General features: G+C 30.6%; 1 protein-coding gene across 13 annotated transcripts in view; it reads right to left on the reverse strand.

The window, feature by feature from the left end:
• Nucleotides 1-19,626, reverse strand: part of LOC109601412 (disks large 1 tumor suppressor protein-like) — a 211,928-nt gene that overhangs the window by 108,455 nt on the left and 83,847 nt on the right. For all 13 annotated transcript variants that reach the window (XM_049965447.1, XM_049965446.1, XM_049965445.1 and 10 more), the window contains 2 exons: nt 9,792-9,869; nt 2,404-2,565 (listed from right to left, as the gene is read on the reverse strand). In XM_049965447.1, the coding sequence (XP_049821404.1) occupies nt 2,404-2,565; nt 9,792-9,869 (240 nt within the window). The remainder of the gene's footprint in view (nt 1-2,403; nt 2,566-9,791; nt 9,870-19,626) is intronic.

Genomic DNA, 19,626 nt, shown 5'->3' on the forward strand with positions numbered 1-19,626 from the left:
GACAGAAAAATTGTCACACCTTTAAAATGTATGTTTTATAACCTATAAAATATGTATTATTAAAAATTTTTTCACAGACTAACAATTCCATTTATCAATATCCCAAAAACTGAAATGTTTTAGATATTTGTGAAAAGAAGTTAATTTTGATAAAAACACATATTTGCAAAAATTTTAAAACGAAAATGTAACAGGTGAGCATAACAACGCAGTCACATTTCATTCCATCACACGTCACATCTTTATTCAGGAAACGTTTCGCATCGAATTTAACTTATACATCCCAATATAGTCTTAAAATATGTGCATGTCTCGAGTGTCAACAGCAAAAACATCGCACACCTGTGTCACGTGTCGCTCATCCTTTCGAAACCTTTCCTCATTAGCCGAATATAAATATGTTTCCTGTCACCGTATCAAATTTAAACCGGACTCGAATATTTGTAACATTTATGATTCACAGACAAAACAATTGCAGGAATGCGTTAACTGTCTGGCAGGTTTCCCTATAAAACAACATATAAAAATAACAGGCACACTTTCTTTCACACGTCGAAACGAATTTCTTTTAAGAGTTTTTAATTATTTCAAATGATGCATCAAGAAACGACCATATATTTTCCGAGCTCTTCAAACCTACTCCGAGAAGTAACGTCATCGAATTCAAAGCTCTCGACTCGTTTTGATTACTTTCACTCCTTTTGCATATTTTATGCTGCAGCAAAAATTCGTTGCAACACAAATATTTCAAAGGTAACAGTCCATCGAAGAGCTGTATTCGACAACATGATTGAATATTATAAGGGATGGTGTTACGTTTTAATAAAGTTCTAGGGTTTTTTTGTTACTGTTTTAGCTTTGCCCAATACATTCTATTTTCACATTTATTAAACAGATGTTGTAGGGTCTATTAGATTTTCGTCATGGTAACGCAAACACTCAAAACAAACATTATGAAGCTGCCAAACGAAATTACATCATGATTTACACGCGTCTAATGTGAATAAATCGTGCTTAATTATCATCAGCTGAGCCCCGCTCCAATATCAGCTTAATTAATTGATACATAATGTTAATCCGGCAGTGCATTATGCCTAATGGGCCATAACGCCTGGAGAGTCGTTTATTTCGACCCTGCTCCGTCTTAATCTCCATCCTCCATCAATTAAATACGCCTGGCATTGAACTTGAATTATTATTAACCAGGCATGTGAAAACAATATCACCGTCATGATTATCAATGGAAAATCCGGTTGGTTTTAAAAGTATAATGTTTGTTTTTTGAGGGAAGTGAAACAATATTCGGGCGTAGACGGTTGCCAAGTGTTTAATAATAGAAAAGTGACGATTCGCCAGACCTGAATGAAAATGTGGGTAAACACGTACAGGCAGTTTTATTTGTAAATGATTATTTGCACTTGTTGGATAGAAACGCGTGTAACATCCTGTGTTGACATACGCGACGTCTTATTTTAATATGATAAGTTCATGGTTTTGAAACAACCGAGACACACAATTTTAATATAAGTTTATAATTAATATTGTTCTTGGGGAATTTTCAATTAACTTGCGAGTTGTAAAAACCTCAATTCAAAGTTATTTCCATGTGAACTATAAACTAGATCTGATTACATTGCGAAGGCTTTAATAAACAATTACTTTGTTAGTAATTCAGTCGGATGGACCTGAAAATGCGGGTATTTGTACCACTTCAACTAGCACAGACTGGTAAAAGTTTTCGTTTTAAGTAAACTTATTTTAAATGTATTTTTGACGCAAATATTAACTTTATAAATTACTTACAGGAAAAGAACGCTTTTAAGTTGGTAATTTGGTACACAATTTAAAATTTCTTTCTGATAAATAACTTTTTTATTTAATCATTAATATTTAACTTACAAGTACAAATTGATGTAATACAGTGGTCAATATTTATATATATTTATTTGAATGAAAAACAGAATTCATTTCGTAGATAATATTAGCAGTACAGCCAATTAATGTTGAATGTATCATTGAAACGTTGAATCTGACGATGTTTATGATATAAATTAATCTAATTCTGGCAACTGTTTGAACATAATGAGTAATTTAATCGGTAAATAATTAAATTGTTTTTGAAGTGAAAAGTACAGCCCGTAATATATTTGAATAATAAAAAATAAATCAATAAAATATGAAAACCAGATTGATGTTGATAATTTTAATTCAAACATTATGAAATTTCAAATTTTAATACTAAAAGTTCTAAGTTTTTACTTCTATCGGCAGTCTCTATAACTGCCAATTTTAATTTTTTTTATTAATTTTAGGCAAATTAATATTTAATAATTTAATTTGTACAGACAAATTTTCTCAGAATTAAAATTAATCAGCGTTGATGACAGTTATCAGCAGACTTACCAGTGCATGTTCCTTGATTATCTGTTCGCGGTCGAGGGAGCTCTTGCGTCGGATGCCCCTTTCCAACGAGCCCTGTCTCGAATGGTTGTCGAGGTTGATGGCGTCCCTGATTTGGGGCGGCGACGGTGGCGGCGGCATATCGTCCTCGGCATAACGAGTTTTCTAAAAATTAATGCAAGACCAACATCATTAAATATTCTATACAAAAGCTTTTTCACATAAAACAATTTAGGCAGCGAGACAAAAATAATTCGAGGACTTTAAATTCGTTAAAACTGTTAATGGAAAGAACAAGTGAGTTTCGAAACTATTTAGACACCTAAAACGGTTGAACGGTTTAAATGAAATTTAAACGGTTTTATGCACTCATTAAAACAATTTAGAGAATTTGAAAATAGTTTAATTGCTTTTCGGAATTTATTGAGTCTTAAATCAATTGAAATACACAGTTTACAGTTTTTATTATCACATAAAAACTAAAGAATAACAATTTTGCAATAAATAGGATATTATAGTAAACTGTACAAGTTCGATGAGTCACTATTTAAATTCAGCACCAATATTTTATTTGTAAATTCGGAAAATATTTACAAAATGTTAACCAACTAACGAATAACAGGGACTCACAGATTTTTGCGGATGTTTAAAACCGACCTGACATAAAATATGATCGCCACGTTTGTATATTGCTCATTAACTTTTAAAATAAACACATTGTCTGTTAATATTTTAAAACTATATTTAAAGCATAAGCCAAATATTTTTATGTACATTATAAGCCATTTACTACACATCATCAATTAAGTTAATGAATACATTATAATTACACCATTTTGGTCGTGGTTTACGTGAACAAGAACAAATACAATTATCGAAATTGTTGGGTTACTTTCAATAAATTTTATTAAAACAGATTAGATCGTCTCAGTGTAAACACAAATCGAACTGTTATTCGAATCGTAAATTTTATCAAGTAATTTATGGTTTAGAGGTGAGATATTTTTAAAAATCAAACGTCTACAACAAACGTGAAATACCACAAATTCAGCAATTTAATTTTAGACTTGGATGCAGGTTGTCACACACACGTATTCGGCGTGAAAATAGGTTATTGTCTCGTCCCGCTTTTGTGTCGACCATGATAAAGTCCTTATTGTAATTTGTACACTCGAACTTCCAGCTTAAGCCCCATTATACAAATATGGACTAGTTTTAACGCGAACAATAAATTCATGAACATAAATAAACCATTGTGCTCCGAAGTTTCGAAAAATACCTGAAGCTTATCGCCGGCCCAACAGCAGGAGCAGTTAGAGGTGTGGGGCACGTTGGCGGTGGAGGTGCCGGCGTTTCCGTTCTGCCGTTTGGGCCTGCGACGACGTCGCACTTTATTCGGCACCCCGTACATGTAATTGGAGAACCGACGCCTGGAATGGCGCACTATCGACACCCAATCGATCATGATCGATGTGCTCGAGACAGGCTTCAGTGGCAGACCCAATTAGCGCATAACTCGGTGGGAAATCGGGTCCGGGTAACCGGAGTATTTCGATCACTACGGTTCCGGAGCTATTGTCAATTAGTTTTGGTTCAATACTTCTTGGTGGCAATTATCACACGTTGAATGAAATTTATGCTATTGTCTTGTTATTGTCACCATACACAAAATATTTGTATTTCAGTTTAGAGAATAATATTATTAAAACAACGAAACGCTTGTCTTAATCCTACTCCTGAAAAATATGAGTATTTTTATCGATTTGGAAACAAATGACTATTAAATATTTTATTTGCTAAAAGAATTTTTGTATGAGTAAGTTTTAAATATTTACACATAAATGTGTTGTTCCTCCACGTTTACATAAAAATACCAAATATTTTCTTTGAGGTTTAAATAGATATTTTAATAAAATAGTATAAAATGCACATTAATATATCACTTGTAAGTAATGTAATTTCAAAATTAATTGTACCTAAAATCAATATTAAGACTATATATTTTGTAAGATTAATGTTATTAATTGTTTATTTTCACACAATGAACATAATTATTTAAACACAGTTCAATTGGAAAACTTAATTTAAATAATTTTATTGAAAGCACATCATAGAAAGCTAATAAAACCTAAATAAGTTAAGTCTGCCTTTTAAAGTTTTTATAGCTGGAATTTCTTATAGAACGTCATTAAAGTGTTTTTGTTTGTTTTTAAACATATTTTTCTCCTTTTAGACTTTACATTTACATTTTATTGCTTTAAATATTTATGATATAATGTTTTTTCTATCCACGAATAATCTGTGAGAAAATAAAACAAAACCTGTTCAACCCAAATTTTCAGTGTAATTAACAACACATCAGAGAACAATAATTTTAAAAGCCAATTTATTATCTGCAAATTTATTAATGACCTACAACATAAAATTTGTTCGGTAGTTAAAACTAGAATTTTGGTAAATGTTCAAAAGTTTGTGACTGCAAAATAAATTATACAGATAATATATATAATTCATTGTAATAAATCAAAAACTTTATACTTTTGGAATCAGCAGTGACAAATTGTCGTCGCTTACAAGTTAATTAACTCGACGTCAAATCATCACGACGACGCCAAAATTAAAAGCGGACAAAACGAATTTATTAATCCATAAAAATGGCCTACATTCCCGAAATACATTGAATTTTATCTCTGGCTAGGTAATTGTTGCCAGAGGTTATGTTTTCATTAGATACTGTCGTTAATTCTATTTTTACTTTTGCCTATTGTGCTACAACCACAACGAAACGGACACAAATGCCCGGAAGCCCTTTCCCTTCCACTCGGATCTCCTCACTCACGCGATTGTCTTTCGATTGTCACACGCGAATAATAAAACAAAAATACTAATGAAAAACACGCACGTAACGTAACGTACGATAATGGGATCGGGGGACGTGAGCGCGTCGCGACGCTGTTTGAGCACTGAGAGCGGCGCCCAGGTGAGGAGACGGTCGCTCCTACGGATCGCATTTGGAACGCGCGAGGCGCTCTTTTCTTTTGCTCCGATCGTCGATCACTTCCGGCGGTTTAATTGGGTGCGGAAGGATGGATTGTGGTGGGTCAGTGTGTTTGCGCAGTCTGACGAACCGGATTTTTTTGTCTGACTGAAGAACAACGGGTTCGCAATTTTAGTTCGGGGTGATAATTTTCAATTTGCGTTGCGGACATTTGAATGGAATTGATACGCAGATGGCTCTTTAGGTGGATCGATGGTTTTAATTGAATTTTTGTCTCTTGATTGGATTAACTGAGCGAAATTAAAAATGGGCGATGAAAGGAAATAGAGGGTTTGGAGTCTGACACTAATCGGATTATTTTACTTTATTTTTGTATGGGCGCCTTTAAGCGAATCCGAATATATATGGTATTTATTTCTTTTATTCAAGTATATTTGATATTGTTTTTGAATTGTCACAATTTCTAAAAATATTAAAAAAAACAAAATTGAATTTAAACGAAATAAAATAGAAGCACTTAAAAATTTAACAAATTTATATTAAAAATATTCATTCCTTTGAAACATTTGGTTCACTTTCAAAATATTCAATAAACAAACCTTAATGTTGACAAATTATCTTTTTTCAAAATATGTATTTTTTTAGATTTTAATGTTCAAAAAGACATCCTTCGTATTTTTTTTAATCTAAAAACCTTCAAAAAATTTTAACAGACCTAACAATGATGATTATTTCAAATAAAAAAAATGTCATTATATATATGATATTTCTAATTTCTTTACACTTAAAAAGATACTGTTTAGAAGAATTAAAATAAGTTTAGCTTTATGATTATTTATTTATATATTTAATAGATGACTTCAAAAATTTCTCAAATTATTCTTAATTTTATATTATTTAAAATATGCTCTTAGTTAGGGGTCGGCAATCTTTTGGAAGGCAAGGGACTTAATGGCATATAATACATTCATTTACAAAATAGGTCGCATACGACCTGTGAGCCTCCAGTTGCCGCCTGCTGCTCTAGGTTAAAGAACAAATAGATTCAGTGGTATAATTTATACAAAATTTTGTGTAAACTTCATATGAATGATGATATGAGATCATATGAAAACAAAATTAAATATCGTAGGTCGTTTGATGAAAATACATTTTGCTGTACAATTATTGTTCGTCTTAAATTCGTATAATGCAGGCTTAGTTTAATATTTATTTCACTTTTATGGTGTTTAAAGAATTCAAGAAACATATGTTTTATTTGTAGAAGTTACAAATCAGAGTCGAATCTCTGAATTTGTTAGAAAGTGTAATCTGCAGAAGTGAACGTTGTGCAAGAGGTTTAGGAAGACAGCGAGCAACGAAAGAACATTAAGGCCGCAGCAGTGAAACCTAGACGTAGTAGTCCATTTATTCTGGCTTTTTTTCTTGCTGTACCCATTGAGTCAGTCTTCGAATACGGAATGGATTGAAGTCGTTTTCCGATTTTTTTGTTTTGTTTGTTAATCGAATATGTGTTAGAAAGGCTGGAGTTATGATTTGAAGAGCCATTGTATATACCATTGTGTATATCGTAGTACTATTACCAGTCTCCATTAATTTTCGTTTTTTTACTTTAGAACTCTTCAAAATCCAGTTTTTCAATAAGATAATGCTCGACCCCATAATATTAGGATTACTTCGGAGTATTTCTGACATTCCATTATAAATTTGTTATCATGACCAGATTTCCAGACTCATCATCGCTTGAGCACGTGTTGGACGTCAGACAGGAGACTTTCGAAAGCCCTCCCTCTACAGACCTTGGCGAACATTCAACGTCAAGTAGAGGTGGAATGCAATGAGTTAGCTGAGAATGAAATTGACAATCTCATTGAGTCAGGCCAAGGCATTTAATTTATTACAATTGAAAAAATTATACTGATCAATATATTTAATTTTATTTTTTTAATTTTTTATTCCCTCTATAAGAAATCGATAATATTTAACCTCTTTACCTCTGAGTATATATAACTTGTTAATTTTAAATATATACACATGGGTATTTTTTCAAATAATTTAACTTTAAAATAATCAATGTCAGTGAACTATTATTTGAAAATTTCTAATAAGATACACAAGGTTAAAAGGAACAAACTAAAGATAAAGAAAAGTCTTTGTAATTTTAATTACGTGTGACCACATATCCCAATAGACAACAAACTTATTATATCTTAGATATATTATGGTAATAAAACCTGTTGCGTTTTGCTTGTGTCACAATTTAGCCCAGCAATTCAGCCACGAACCCCACCGAAACTCTCACAAAATACAACGTCATCATCGTGAATTGTTCGCACAACCCAGGTGATTAACGTGTGTTCACCGACCCTGCCGGGTTGTTTCACCCGCACATTTCTCGCCACGGCAAGCAATTGTCGACCCGCGCGACGAAACTATGTGAGACCCGGATTCGCGGTGCGGCCGCTCCGGAGTTGGAGAGTCGGCGCGAAACGCCGTTGCCACGGCGACGTGAGATGTTGACGGCGGCTTCACCATATCCTCGCACCGTCGTAGCTCCGGGGTGCATACGTTTCTATTTTCTAATTAAAGGGTGCGAGATGCTCAAGTGGATGCCTTTGGGGGGTGGATAAGAAAATTAATTTAGCGGATTTGTGTGGACTAAGTTAAAAAATTTCGAAGGGGGTTTGGCATATAAACTTGTTGTTAATTGTGTAATTTAATGAGTAAAACAACATTTAATTTAATAACTATATTATGTGTATCCTACAATTGAAGGTTAAGCATCATTTAAATAAATTTCTTTTACATAAAATTCTATATTTAAGCTCGGCCTCCTTAGATTTCTCTTTTATGTTTTACATTCAATATGACTTAAATTAATTTTCCGTTACAAATATAAGAATTAAAATTCTATCAGCTGTAATACATCTTTATTTCGATACCGTTGTATGCGAAATTGCTATTAATAAAAATTCGTTATAAAATAATGTTATGAAGACAAAATTAAGTTTTACTTTACAAAAGATTAAAGAAAGTTTTATGAAATGAAAATGAAGAAACTTGCAATATTAATTAGAAAATTAACAACTTATAAAACATTTTAATTTTGAATCTAAAGGGATCGGCTTCAAAAGTAATTGAATTGGTATGGAATGACCCTATAATAAATAAATCCGTTTAATTATAAAAAGAGGACTCTAGATTTGTACCTAAATTCGAGAGAGAAGCGACATCTCGTAAGCGGAATCGAAAGTTAAATGTTTGTCGAATAATGTTCCCTGTAGAGACGAGAAACTTTTATGGATCGATGGTGCCCTCAATTGTCTCAAATTGGAACTACAAGCTTATTGATTCTATTCAAACATTTCAGTTAAATTTAATTTTATGGAACAAAAAATGTTAAATTTATCGCCTAAAATAAATACTGCAAAAGACCGACAAATGTAAATTAAAATGTCATAAAATAACATTTTATTCATTGAAAAATATCACATAACAAAACGTATTTCAATATTTTTTTTTTGAATTATAAATTGAATGAAAAAAATGTAACTAGTATGATATTGGAAATTGCGAAACAATTTTTCTCACTAAAAAAATAACAGTGATTTTAAATTGATGGTCCCGCAATGCATTGAACAACAAAATAAGTTAAATGTTTGAAATCAAAATATATTTTTAATTAACGCAATCGCTTTGAAATTAAATATTTTTTTACAATTTATCATTTTCCTCTTCCTGTTTTAACTAGAGGCAGTTTTTCACAATAAAGTTTAATTACACTGGCGCCACACTTTATGAAACGAGAACTTGTTATTAAACTTGCCTTCGTTAACGCTCTGAAATGTTTTAATTTTAATGAGCACACGTGCTATGAAACAAAAATGAAAAAAGTGCTTTATTTTATTTAACACCGCCTCAAGTTATACAAATGTGCTTAATTATATTCAGTGTTTTCGTCGGACATCAGTATGAATTAATTTTCCTTAAAAAATTCACCAAATAATTTTAATAAAGAGATGGCGAAAAAATAAAAATAGATCAGAACAAAAATCAATCAAAACGGGGGCTTTGTGAATTGACCGATATCGCATATTAATGCAAACGACAGGTCCTTTAATCAAGCAATTTATTCTATTCAAAGGATTGGCCACTTGAATATGGGATCAACGGAATTTGCTAAATGTGAATACTGTTCTATGGAAATTTACTCTCCAAAATGTCGAATAAATTATACTTCCATTTTCATAAATTCCCGGTTAGGCGATACACGTGGAGTTTTTGGCAAAACATGGAAACGAAATCGATCGATGGCAGACTGCAATTTGCTCATCGTCTGTCGAATTTTCCGGTTCTGCCAAAAAGTCCTCGATAAGATTAAAACACGACTGACCTGGATGTACGATAAATTGTCACGACTGCCGGATAATCCCTGGATACCATGTAGGACATTCGTTATTGTTGCGCCACTCTGAAAAAGAATAAGACCGAAATTATTTATTATCAGCATTATTCGTTAAAATCAGTAGGTTTTAGCAAACAAATGAAAAAATAATCACATGGCATATTAAATTTATATCATCGTGTGTATGGATCTAATATTATTGCGCATTCGGGTTTTGATTTTTAAAGCGAACACAATTTACTGCTCTTTATACGATCATTTTATTACAATGCTTTTATAGTCGGAATTAGAATATAAATAAGCTGCTTTATGGTGGTATAAAATGTAAATCGTAAATCAGACAGTAATTAAAGGGAAAAAGTTTTAAAAAAAACCTCGATAGTAAAATTGTACGGTTATTAATTATTAATTTTATTGATATACTATACATTTTTCTTCGTTGGTTCACATTAGAGAACTATGAGTTTTAATCATTTGAACTTTATTGTTAAAATTTATTTATAAATTTGTGTTCGTTTATAATATTTTCAGAATACGCTTTATGACATTAAAAAATTATACTAAGAGTTGCATTTATTTCCGACACAAAATACAAGAATTAAATAAATTACAAAAATATTTAAATTTATATTTTATTAAATATTTTAGTCATAACTCTTATTTTATGAGAATCCTTAAAATAATATTGACTTACTATTGTTGTTTTATATAGTTTTATAAAAATGTTACATATATTTTTATGAATTGAGAAGGACATAAATATACCAACTTAATATTCCTTTTGTTTTATATTATTGGTCCATTTTTATGGCATAGACTCTAGACTATTTTCCAAATATACAAACTTCTTGACTGTGAAGAATTCATTTAAATTTGTATATATTTTTTACGTCAAATATGCTTATAAATGTTGTTATAATGTTTTCAATAGGATTCCGTCACAATTTTGTATTTGTGTTTGGATCGTTTCCAGGTTGAAACATATTTATTAAAAGCATCATTTCTTCAATATGTAGGAGTAAATTGTTGTTTAATGTATTCCTGTACATGAGTCTAAGGGGGCCTACGCTAGAAGAATTGAAGCACTCTCATAGCATCCGTATAACAAACTTTTTGTGTAGTTTTTCTTCTGAAGAATATTTAACAGACGCAGATCGATCATTTTTTTATATTTTTAGACTAGTCACTAAATATGTCAAAATTCTACTTCTATTTTTGGTAGAAATCAGTTTTTGTATGTTTGGGGTCAAAGAATCCCCCATCCGCCAACTATCAGTCACAGTGCTTAATTTAATTTCAATCCCATTTCCTCCAGGTTGGGTTTAATTTCAGTTGACGATAAGATAGGATTGTTTTTTGATATTCGAATTATCCAGTTACCTATTTTTCTTTCTAAGCCATTTGGCCAATTGACCACTTTCTCTAAATATTTTAATAATGCAGTAAACGATTGACTTATTTAGTCGTTTACCTTTTAGTCATATCTTCTCGTTTCTCTCGGTTCTGGTAACACTGAATTATAATTTTTCTTACAGTTTCACTTCGACCAATGAATAAATTAAAATTGCTATAATTTTTGTTCATTGGAAAATAAAAAATACGCAATTTTAAAATTGGATTGACCAGTTGCATAGAAGACACAACAATAACAGGAAAAATCAATGGACAAAAAGTAGCTTCCTACAATTTTATATTCCATTAACTTCTTCAGATAAATTATTTTGCAATTCAAATTAAAATAAAACAACGAATGTGTATCAATTAGATTAGAAAAAAGATTAATTGCATGAATGTAAGTTAAATGCACTTTCAGCTGTCTGTTCGGGATACTGCAACAAATGTATTCCAGATATCGCAGATTTATAGTTTCAGGAAATACACTCTCAAACTCGATACGAGTAAGATCTGTTTAAATCGTTGAATTACTGGTGGATCAGACAAGTATAAATGGTTTATTTCAGACCTCCAGTATAATACACCATAATTTATTGTCCTCGTATGCAGGTTTGTTATTTTTTCAAAGACTTTTTTTTAATAGTAAGAAAAGGTTTTTAAAATTTGAGAAAAGGTAACATAATTCAATGACAGTGTATTAGATATTGAACGAAAAATTTTCATAAAATCGCTCCAATTTAACCAACTAAAAAACGCAAAAATAACAAATTCATAAAATAAATAAAACTAGAAATCCTGCGACACTGAAAGTAATAAACTCGATACAATTTCATGATTGACAAATATTTCCAATATATCCCCAATTGATCAGAATGCGACGGAAATTGTTCATGTACGTTTGCATATTCATCGAAAATTTCCATACGTTTAAAGCGCTTTATTCAAAAATTATTAGACTTTTAAGGCTGAGTGCATGAAAATGAGCGACAAAAACTGCAATACACCGCCGATATGAATCTCAATTTCCGCAAAAGGTCTGAACTCGATTTCATATTGGCGAGTTCATCCAATACTCCCCCGTTCAAAAAGTGCAATGGCATTTCGTTGCTGCGTTTCCAAAGTTATCTGGATCCAGATTTCCATTATCCAGTAACCAAAATGCCTTTCTATTCAACCGCAGATGTTTCAAAAGTTGATTTATGTCCAATACAGACTGTTCTATTTGTAAGTTACCTGTTAACTCACAACTTGTTTATTTGTTTGTTTGGTTTGGGAGTAGTTTTGTTGGGATTACTATAAATATAGCACAAATTGAATAGTTAGTCCCGTGTTTTGGACAGGGTTTAGTTACGTCATAAAAATTAAACCGAATAATGAGGAACAAAATAAAGTTATCCGATGCTCCTTTCGCGTCCCTTTGAAAGCTTTAAAAATCAAATTACTGAAGTTTTAATTAAACCCGATTCAAAATACTCGGAGAGTAACTAAAAGATACCTTCGCAATTAACGCCGCCATTCACAAATTGTCCAGCTCATTAATAACAATCGCTAATGTATCAGTGACAAAGCACGGTCCGACGTTTGGAGGGCAAAAATATTTTATTTGTGGAGTATTCACCCCCGGGTTTTGTGTCCATGTCCGATAAATGTAACCGCATTGCAATGCATTGTTGTGCCAGTGTGGATGTCAAGTGGTGTGCGACACAAATTAATCGTGATGTTCGAACCCATCTTGAGAGAACGAGAACTATCAATTTTGTTTTGGGGTGTTATAATTAAATTCATAATATCTCACTAGGTTTAATTTATAGCAATCATGAGTTATTATTAAATTATTAATGGATAATTTCCTAACATTTACAAAAATAAACCAACAAATGATAAACAGATTAAAAAGCTCTAAAATAAATTGACTTATATAAATGTTATCAAATAAATTAATAAATACATTTAAAACAATATGTTAACAAACAAGAGAAATATTAAAATTTATTAATTAGATACAAATATTTAAATTAAATAAATCCTAATTAAACCACTGTATTAAAATTATTATTACTCTTTTATTCTAAATAAATAATATGTAATTTATATAAAGGTGTATAAATTCTTTTTAAATGTTTTATTAGTGAATATTAATTAAAATTTATTATTATATAAAATTACACATTTTTTATTTTTAGAATATGCAAAAATTGAATAACATATTTGGTTTCATGCCATTGAATTACTTAAAAATGAAATCATAATGATAATGATAATAGTACTTTTTATCTATTAGGGAAGATATTCTATATGAAAAATTGAAGTCCATTAGGTCCATATGTTAATTTAACTCGTACATTACCCGATTTAAAACTGATAATAAAATTCTATTATTCTATTAAAGATTTTTAATGCATATAGATTTAAATATTGTTTTGCCCTTATTTTCATTTTATTTGTAAATATTATTAGTCTTATAAAAACATAAAAGTATAAATGAAGGTGATAATTTGAAAACATAATTTGACCATATTTTTAGAGAAAATAAAGCTATATTATTTCTATGAGTAATACTTAGTATAAACGAATTTAAAATAATTTGTTAGTAAATTTAATATTATATTTATTAATTACTATTTAAATATATATTTATTAAAATCTATAGAACAATATACTACTTAAAAATAAAATTTATATAGACAAAAATTGTCAGTTATATCTACATTCTATTGAATTTAAATTGGAACTGGTTGGTTTGTTTAGTTTATTTTCTTTTTATTTAATTTCAATTTGTGGTTTGGTTTAATATTGCGGTTCATTTGATTTTATATAGTCAATTTGATTATCAATTTGAAAATCCTAAAAATGTTTTTAATTAACCCCATTTGAATGCGAATAAAATAGAGAGGGTGGTTTTCATATCAAAATGTCAACAAGGTATATTATTTGAACGTTTTGTGAAGCTATTCGCCAAAACAGTCTAGATTTGTGGAAAAACGTTACTTGGTTTTTGCACCACGCCAATTTTTCACCAAAAATGCGAGAAATATCGTCCCACAACCACAGAATTCGCCTGATTTAGCTCTGTGTGGCTTCTAGCTATCCGCTAAAAGTTGAATCGGAGGTGTTGAAATCTATTCCGTAAAATGATTATTTGGAGTGCATCGAGGACTAGAAACGTTGAAATAAGTGAATTGCTTCGAATGAGGAGTACTTTGAAGGCGATGTAATAGATTTGGAATAACAAATTAGATTTTTCTGTGTAGAACAAGATTCAGAGGATTTTTTGGACAGTAGTATGTCTGTTCTGATCCAGTGTTGGCGTGCATAGTCTGTAGAAATATGAGAATGATGTACCATCGACTCTGACAACTAAGAGGTCCTACAGAAATAAATTATTATCCTCTGATAGCTTTTTTCAATTAACTTTATTAGAGCGGCTTACTTATTAATGTGTCTACCAATTCGTTGGTATAACATGAGTCAGATCTTTCACTGACCTCCGAATATCAGAGTCAAAGACTGAGTGAATGAATGAAGAGTTTTCTGATGTATCTCGGATTTGCTTAGGGATTAATTACGGTTGTCAAAGAATTAGGGGAAGATGGAGAGAATGACGTACTCCAGTATGTTCTGTAGAACGGCACGTGGCTCAAACAGTGGGAGTTATATTTTGGGGGTTATTTGTTATGAAAACAGACACCCGTTGTTTTTGTACAGGGCACTATGAATGCACTATGCCTACGTTATATTTGTGGCATCCCAGACGCCCAGTTTCAACAAGATAACTCTCTACCTAATAATGACTGTGTTCCAATAGGATGTTCAGAAGAAGCTCATATTAAGGGTTCATCTTGGCCTCCCATTCATCCGTAATTTTCTCGGGTGGCCAAAGATCATGGAATAAGAATAACTTGGGACAAGAGTAGCTGAGTGATGTGTTTATCTTATTAAGTGTTACTTTAGAACAGAACAGAAAACACAATTGATGATTTAGTTAATTTTAGAATACTCAAAACTATTTTATTTGTAAGAGATAATATTATTTGACGAAATCAAATATTTTAATGATAAATCTATAGGTGAAAGATTGATAATTAAAGTAACATATTTGTTTAAATTGATAAAGTTTAAAATTGAATAAAATTTAATATATCGGTTGACGATAATGATTGTATTGAAAACAAATTGCACTATAAATGTTTATGTGAACCATAACGAATTAACCGCACAATTTAATATATTATATTAGTTATGATATAATCCTGCATATTTATAATTTCACGGTACACCTGCACAGCAATTTAAAATTTCGTCCCGAACGTAGGCTCGTTAATTTAAATTTTAATCCAAATATCTGGTTATATAGTTCACAACCAGTTATTAATATATATTTATAATGTAAAGGACATGTGGTGAAGTTCATTGTTTGGTAGCCTTCGAATGGGTAAATCGATGGCCACCCAAGATACCACATATTAAATTACCCTCGCGCATTGTTTCGGTTTGATAAAAGCGGAGCATGTATAAACAGCAACTGCATTGTGTCTTCGGCTGTCTTATGTTATCCGTACACTTCATATCTACCGAACCGCCGCCATTAATTTAAATTGGTAATCGTACACCGGAGCCGCACAATTGTAACAATGTCGCGCGACATAACATTCTCAATCGGAGGGAGAAGAGGCCGCGGACCGCAGGATAAACAAATCACTTCATAAAGACAAACGCTGGTGTGGAGGAGTTGATAAACGATATGACCCGTCGTACAGATGCCGAGCTGATACCGTTCCGTTTCTCTATTTTTCCGTCGCAGTAAACATCGCCAACGAACGGCGGCTTGTGTGCCGTAAACATGTGTCTCGCTTATTTAATTATCTTGGAAGCATGCGGGTCTTGCGCTTCCATATTTTGTCAACGTGGAGGATTCAATTTTGGTGTTACGGCACTAAGTAAATTAGAAAAATGTCATTGGTATTTGTATTTAATATTGAGGAGTTACTTCCTGCAACTAAAATCAATATGTTCCTTTGATTGAGTGCTGAATATAATTATAAACATATTCGATGTAATTGTTCCCCCCATATTCATGAGATTGATATTTACCGACTGCAAATGAATGTTCGCAATTGTTTCATCTAACCACTGCATCGATTGTGTTTACCTTTGCATGGAATTGTCTGGTACTACCAATTCACAATTTTTTAATTAAAGTAAATAACTCTATTATGATTATGTTTAAAGTAAAAACACCATTAAATTGTAAATTTCCGCTATACACTGATTAAAAAAATAAAATAATTTTAAGAAATTGATTATTGTGTTAATTTCGGTTTAATGAAAATGCGTAATACCGATTTAATATTTTTGTCAGGCAGTGTAGTAATAATATTTTTAAGAGTACAAGAAATTAAGTTTTCGTTAAAGCCTTCAGTGTGTAAAGAAGAGTAAAATCAAATATGTGTGTGACTCATTTGAATGTCTGATACTACTGATAAAATTTTGGCAAAATGTTATATTTTTTGGTCAAAAACCTACTACCAACTACACTACTGGATTAAGCACGCCCTGAAATGGGTATATACCAGAGGTGGCCAATCTGCGACTCTTTGAAGGATTATTTGGGGCTCTCGATAAATGTACCCGAATTCCCTTTTCATTCCAGAATTATCAAGAGAAGTAAAATAAATGTGTTTAATTTTTAATATTTAAATTCAATATATATATATATATATATATATATATATATTTATATATATAAATGTGTTTAATTTTTAATATTTAAATTCAATATATATATATATATATATATATATATATATATATATATATATTGTACTTTTATTTATGTTTTCAATAAATATAATTTCTGTAAATAATTTTTTTAATACCTTCGTGCATACCTTTGAAATACGTATTTAATTGTGGCTCGCGAAACATTTCAAATTTTGAAAAATGGCTCATCAGGGAGCCACCCCTGGTATACAAATTTAAAAAAAAAAAATACGCATATTTTGGGCCAATAATCGTGACATTTTGTCTACAAATACATATTTTAATACTTTACATTTGAAAAAAAAAAAGTCAAAATCAAGTGACTTATAAAAATCCGTGAAAAGAAATCCAATTAATTAAACACGAATAAAACTGTAGATTATATTTTGAAAGTAATCTTTGTTTTCCCAATTACAATAATTAGTTGAAGTGATTAGTTCATAAAAACAATACATCAATATAATTGTTTATTAGTGGGTTTAGTTAGGTAATTATTAATATTTGAAAAATATTCAAGGGTCAAAAGTAGGGAAACTTTAGAATAAAACAATCTTACGTACATTTAGCCTTCTTTTATTTAGTATCTAGTTCATATCCATTATTTTTAATAACTTCTAAACATCTTTTCTTCATTGACCTGAGTCAATATAATCGTTCGAAATTTCTTTCGAGTGATTTTGAACTTCTTCTTGGAGTTCTTTCATAATTGACAGTCTTTTTGCAGCGATTTTCCAATCAATTTCTTTTCAAAGGATTTGCATTGGGTTGAAGTCTGGGTTTTATGCTGGCTAAGGCATGACACGTACTCTTTGAAAAGCGAACCATTCTTTATCTAACTTAGACGTATGTTTCAGATCGTTGTCGAGGAAGGTTCACCTTAAACTGATATACCGTCTAACTTCCCATGCCAAACCCAGAAATCATACCAAACCTTGGGATTACACTTTTCATTAATTGGTCCTCACACCTATGAAATATCATCATATTTGACTAATTGGAGTTGACTTTCATCGGAAAAATTGTTTCCATTGGCCATCTGTCCAGTTCACATGTTCTCTTGCAAATAGTAGTTTCGTTGCTCTAGAATTTGGAGAAATGAAGGGCTTCTTTGTTGGTTTTCTATCACAGAGACCAGCTCTTTTTAGTCTTCGTTTTATGGTACTCACCAACATACTGAGTTCGTTTATTTTTTAATTTATGCCGGATGTGCTGATAAAATTGTCGCGAAAAATAAGGGTTTTTGTTTTCCTGTCCACAGCTCTGTAAGTCTTGCGTTTACTATCACTTTTGGCAACTCCTTCCAGTATATTCCTTCTGTTAAAATGGGAAATTGTCCTTGAAATGATCGATTTGTTTAAATTTAAATCTACTACAATTTTACTCTGTTTTTCACCATTTCGGAACTTTTCTACAATTTGTTGTTTAATTTGTATCGTTAAATTGACACTTCTAGGCATTTTTAGCTTTAAAGAACGACGTCGGGCACAAAAATAAACTATAAAATCAATTGTATGGAAATAAAATGTTGTATAAAAACTACGTAAATAAAGATATCGGTATATAAATTGAAGTACGAAATGTTTAGACACTTATTAATCATAAAATTATTTAAATTAAAAAGAATTGTTCTTTTATTAAAATGATTATCTTTTTTAATTTGTTGCTCTACATATGAGCGATAGAGTATATATGATCAATGGAATGAAATGCAAAAATATCTTCAATTTTCAGATAGTGACTTAGTGCATTAATTTCTGCACTTTAGCTTTTGTTAGAGTATCTTTGAAAGTGTATAACTAAGTGGCATCATTAATGAACTTGTTGAGTGAATAACTAATTGGACGTGTATTCTGCAAAATTGAACTTAGCGTCTTGCATTAATAATCAAATTCTTTGTGAAAACTAATGCGTTAAATAATTTCTTGAACTTTTTAGATTCATTTTTAACATTTTATTCTGTGAACTTAGTTGATCAGAAGAAATAAATTCATAAGAATTTTGTTATATACTTATTGTGATGGCGGGATATTCAAAAATGAACTACACAAAAATACCCATTTATTTGCAATGTTAAACAAAGTATATCATAAAATCCACCGGGTTCATATAGGGAGCAACTTGTATGACATACCTGCCTGTGATTAAATAAAGTTATTAATGTTAGGTATGTAAATGTTTGGACACTAGTAATAGAATTAATAATATTGTTTAAATAAAATACGACCCTTAAATACAGGAATGTTTTGTGTTCACTGCTGTGCACTGTACTACTCAATTCCAAAAATTAGTTGATTACAAAACAAAAACATTTAAAAAGAATAAATTAATGGAATACATATATTTAGTTTAATAATCATAAATAAATACAAAATTGTTAATTAAAATTTTATGACCATTAATGAAATAAATGAACGAATTTAAACATTTCAAACATTACTTGGGTCGAAATCACAAATGTTTTTTTAGAATTAATAATTTAATATAATAAATTAATTACGTTTAATATATTTAATTCATAAATATCATTTTTTTAATAAAACACAAAAATTTAATTAGATTTTGTAGAATTTTATGAAGTTTAGTATAATATAGTAATTTCATTTAAGATATTTAATTTACAAATACCAAGATGTTTTTTAAATAACACAAAAAAATAATAATAAGATCT

Source organism: Aethina tumida, chromosome 3, assembly GCF_024364675.1.
Source record: "Aethina tumida isolate Nest 87 chromosome 3, icAetTumi1.1, whole genome shotgun sequence".
NCBI lineage: Eukaryota > Metazoa > Arthropoda > Insecta > Coleoptera > Nitidulidae > Aethina > Aethina tumida.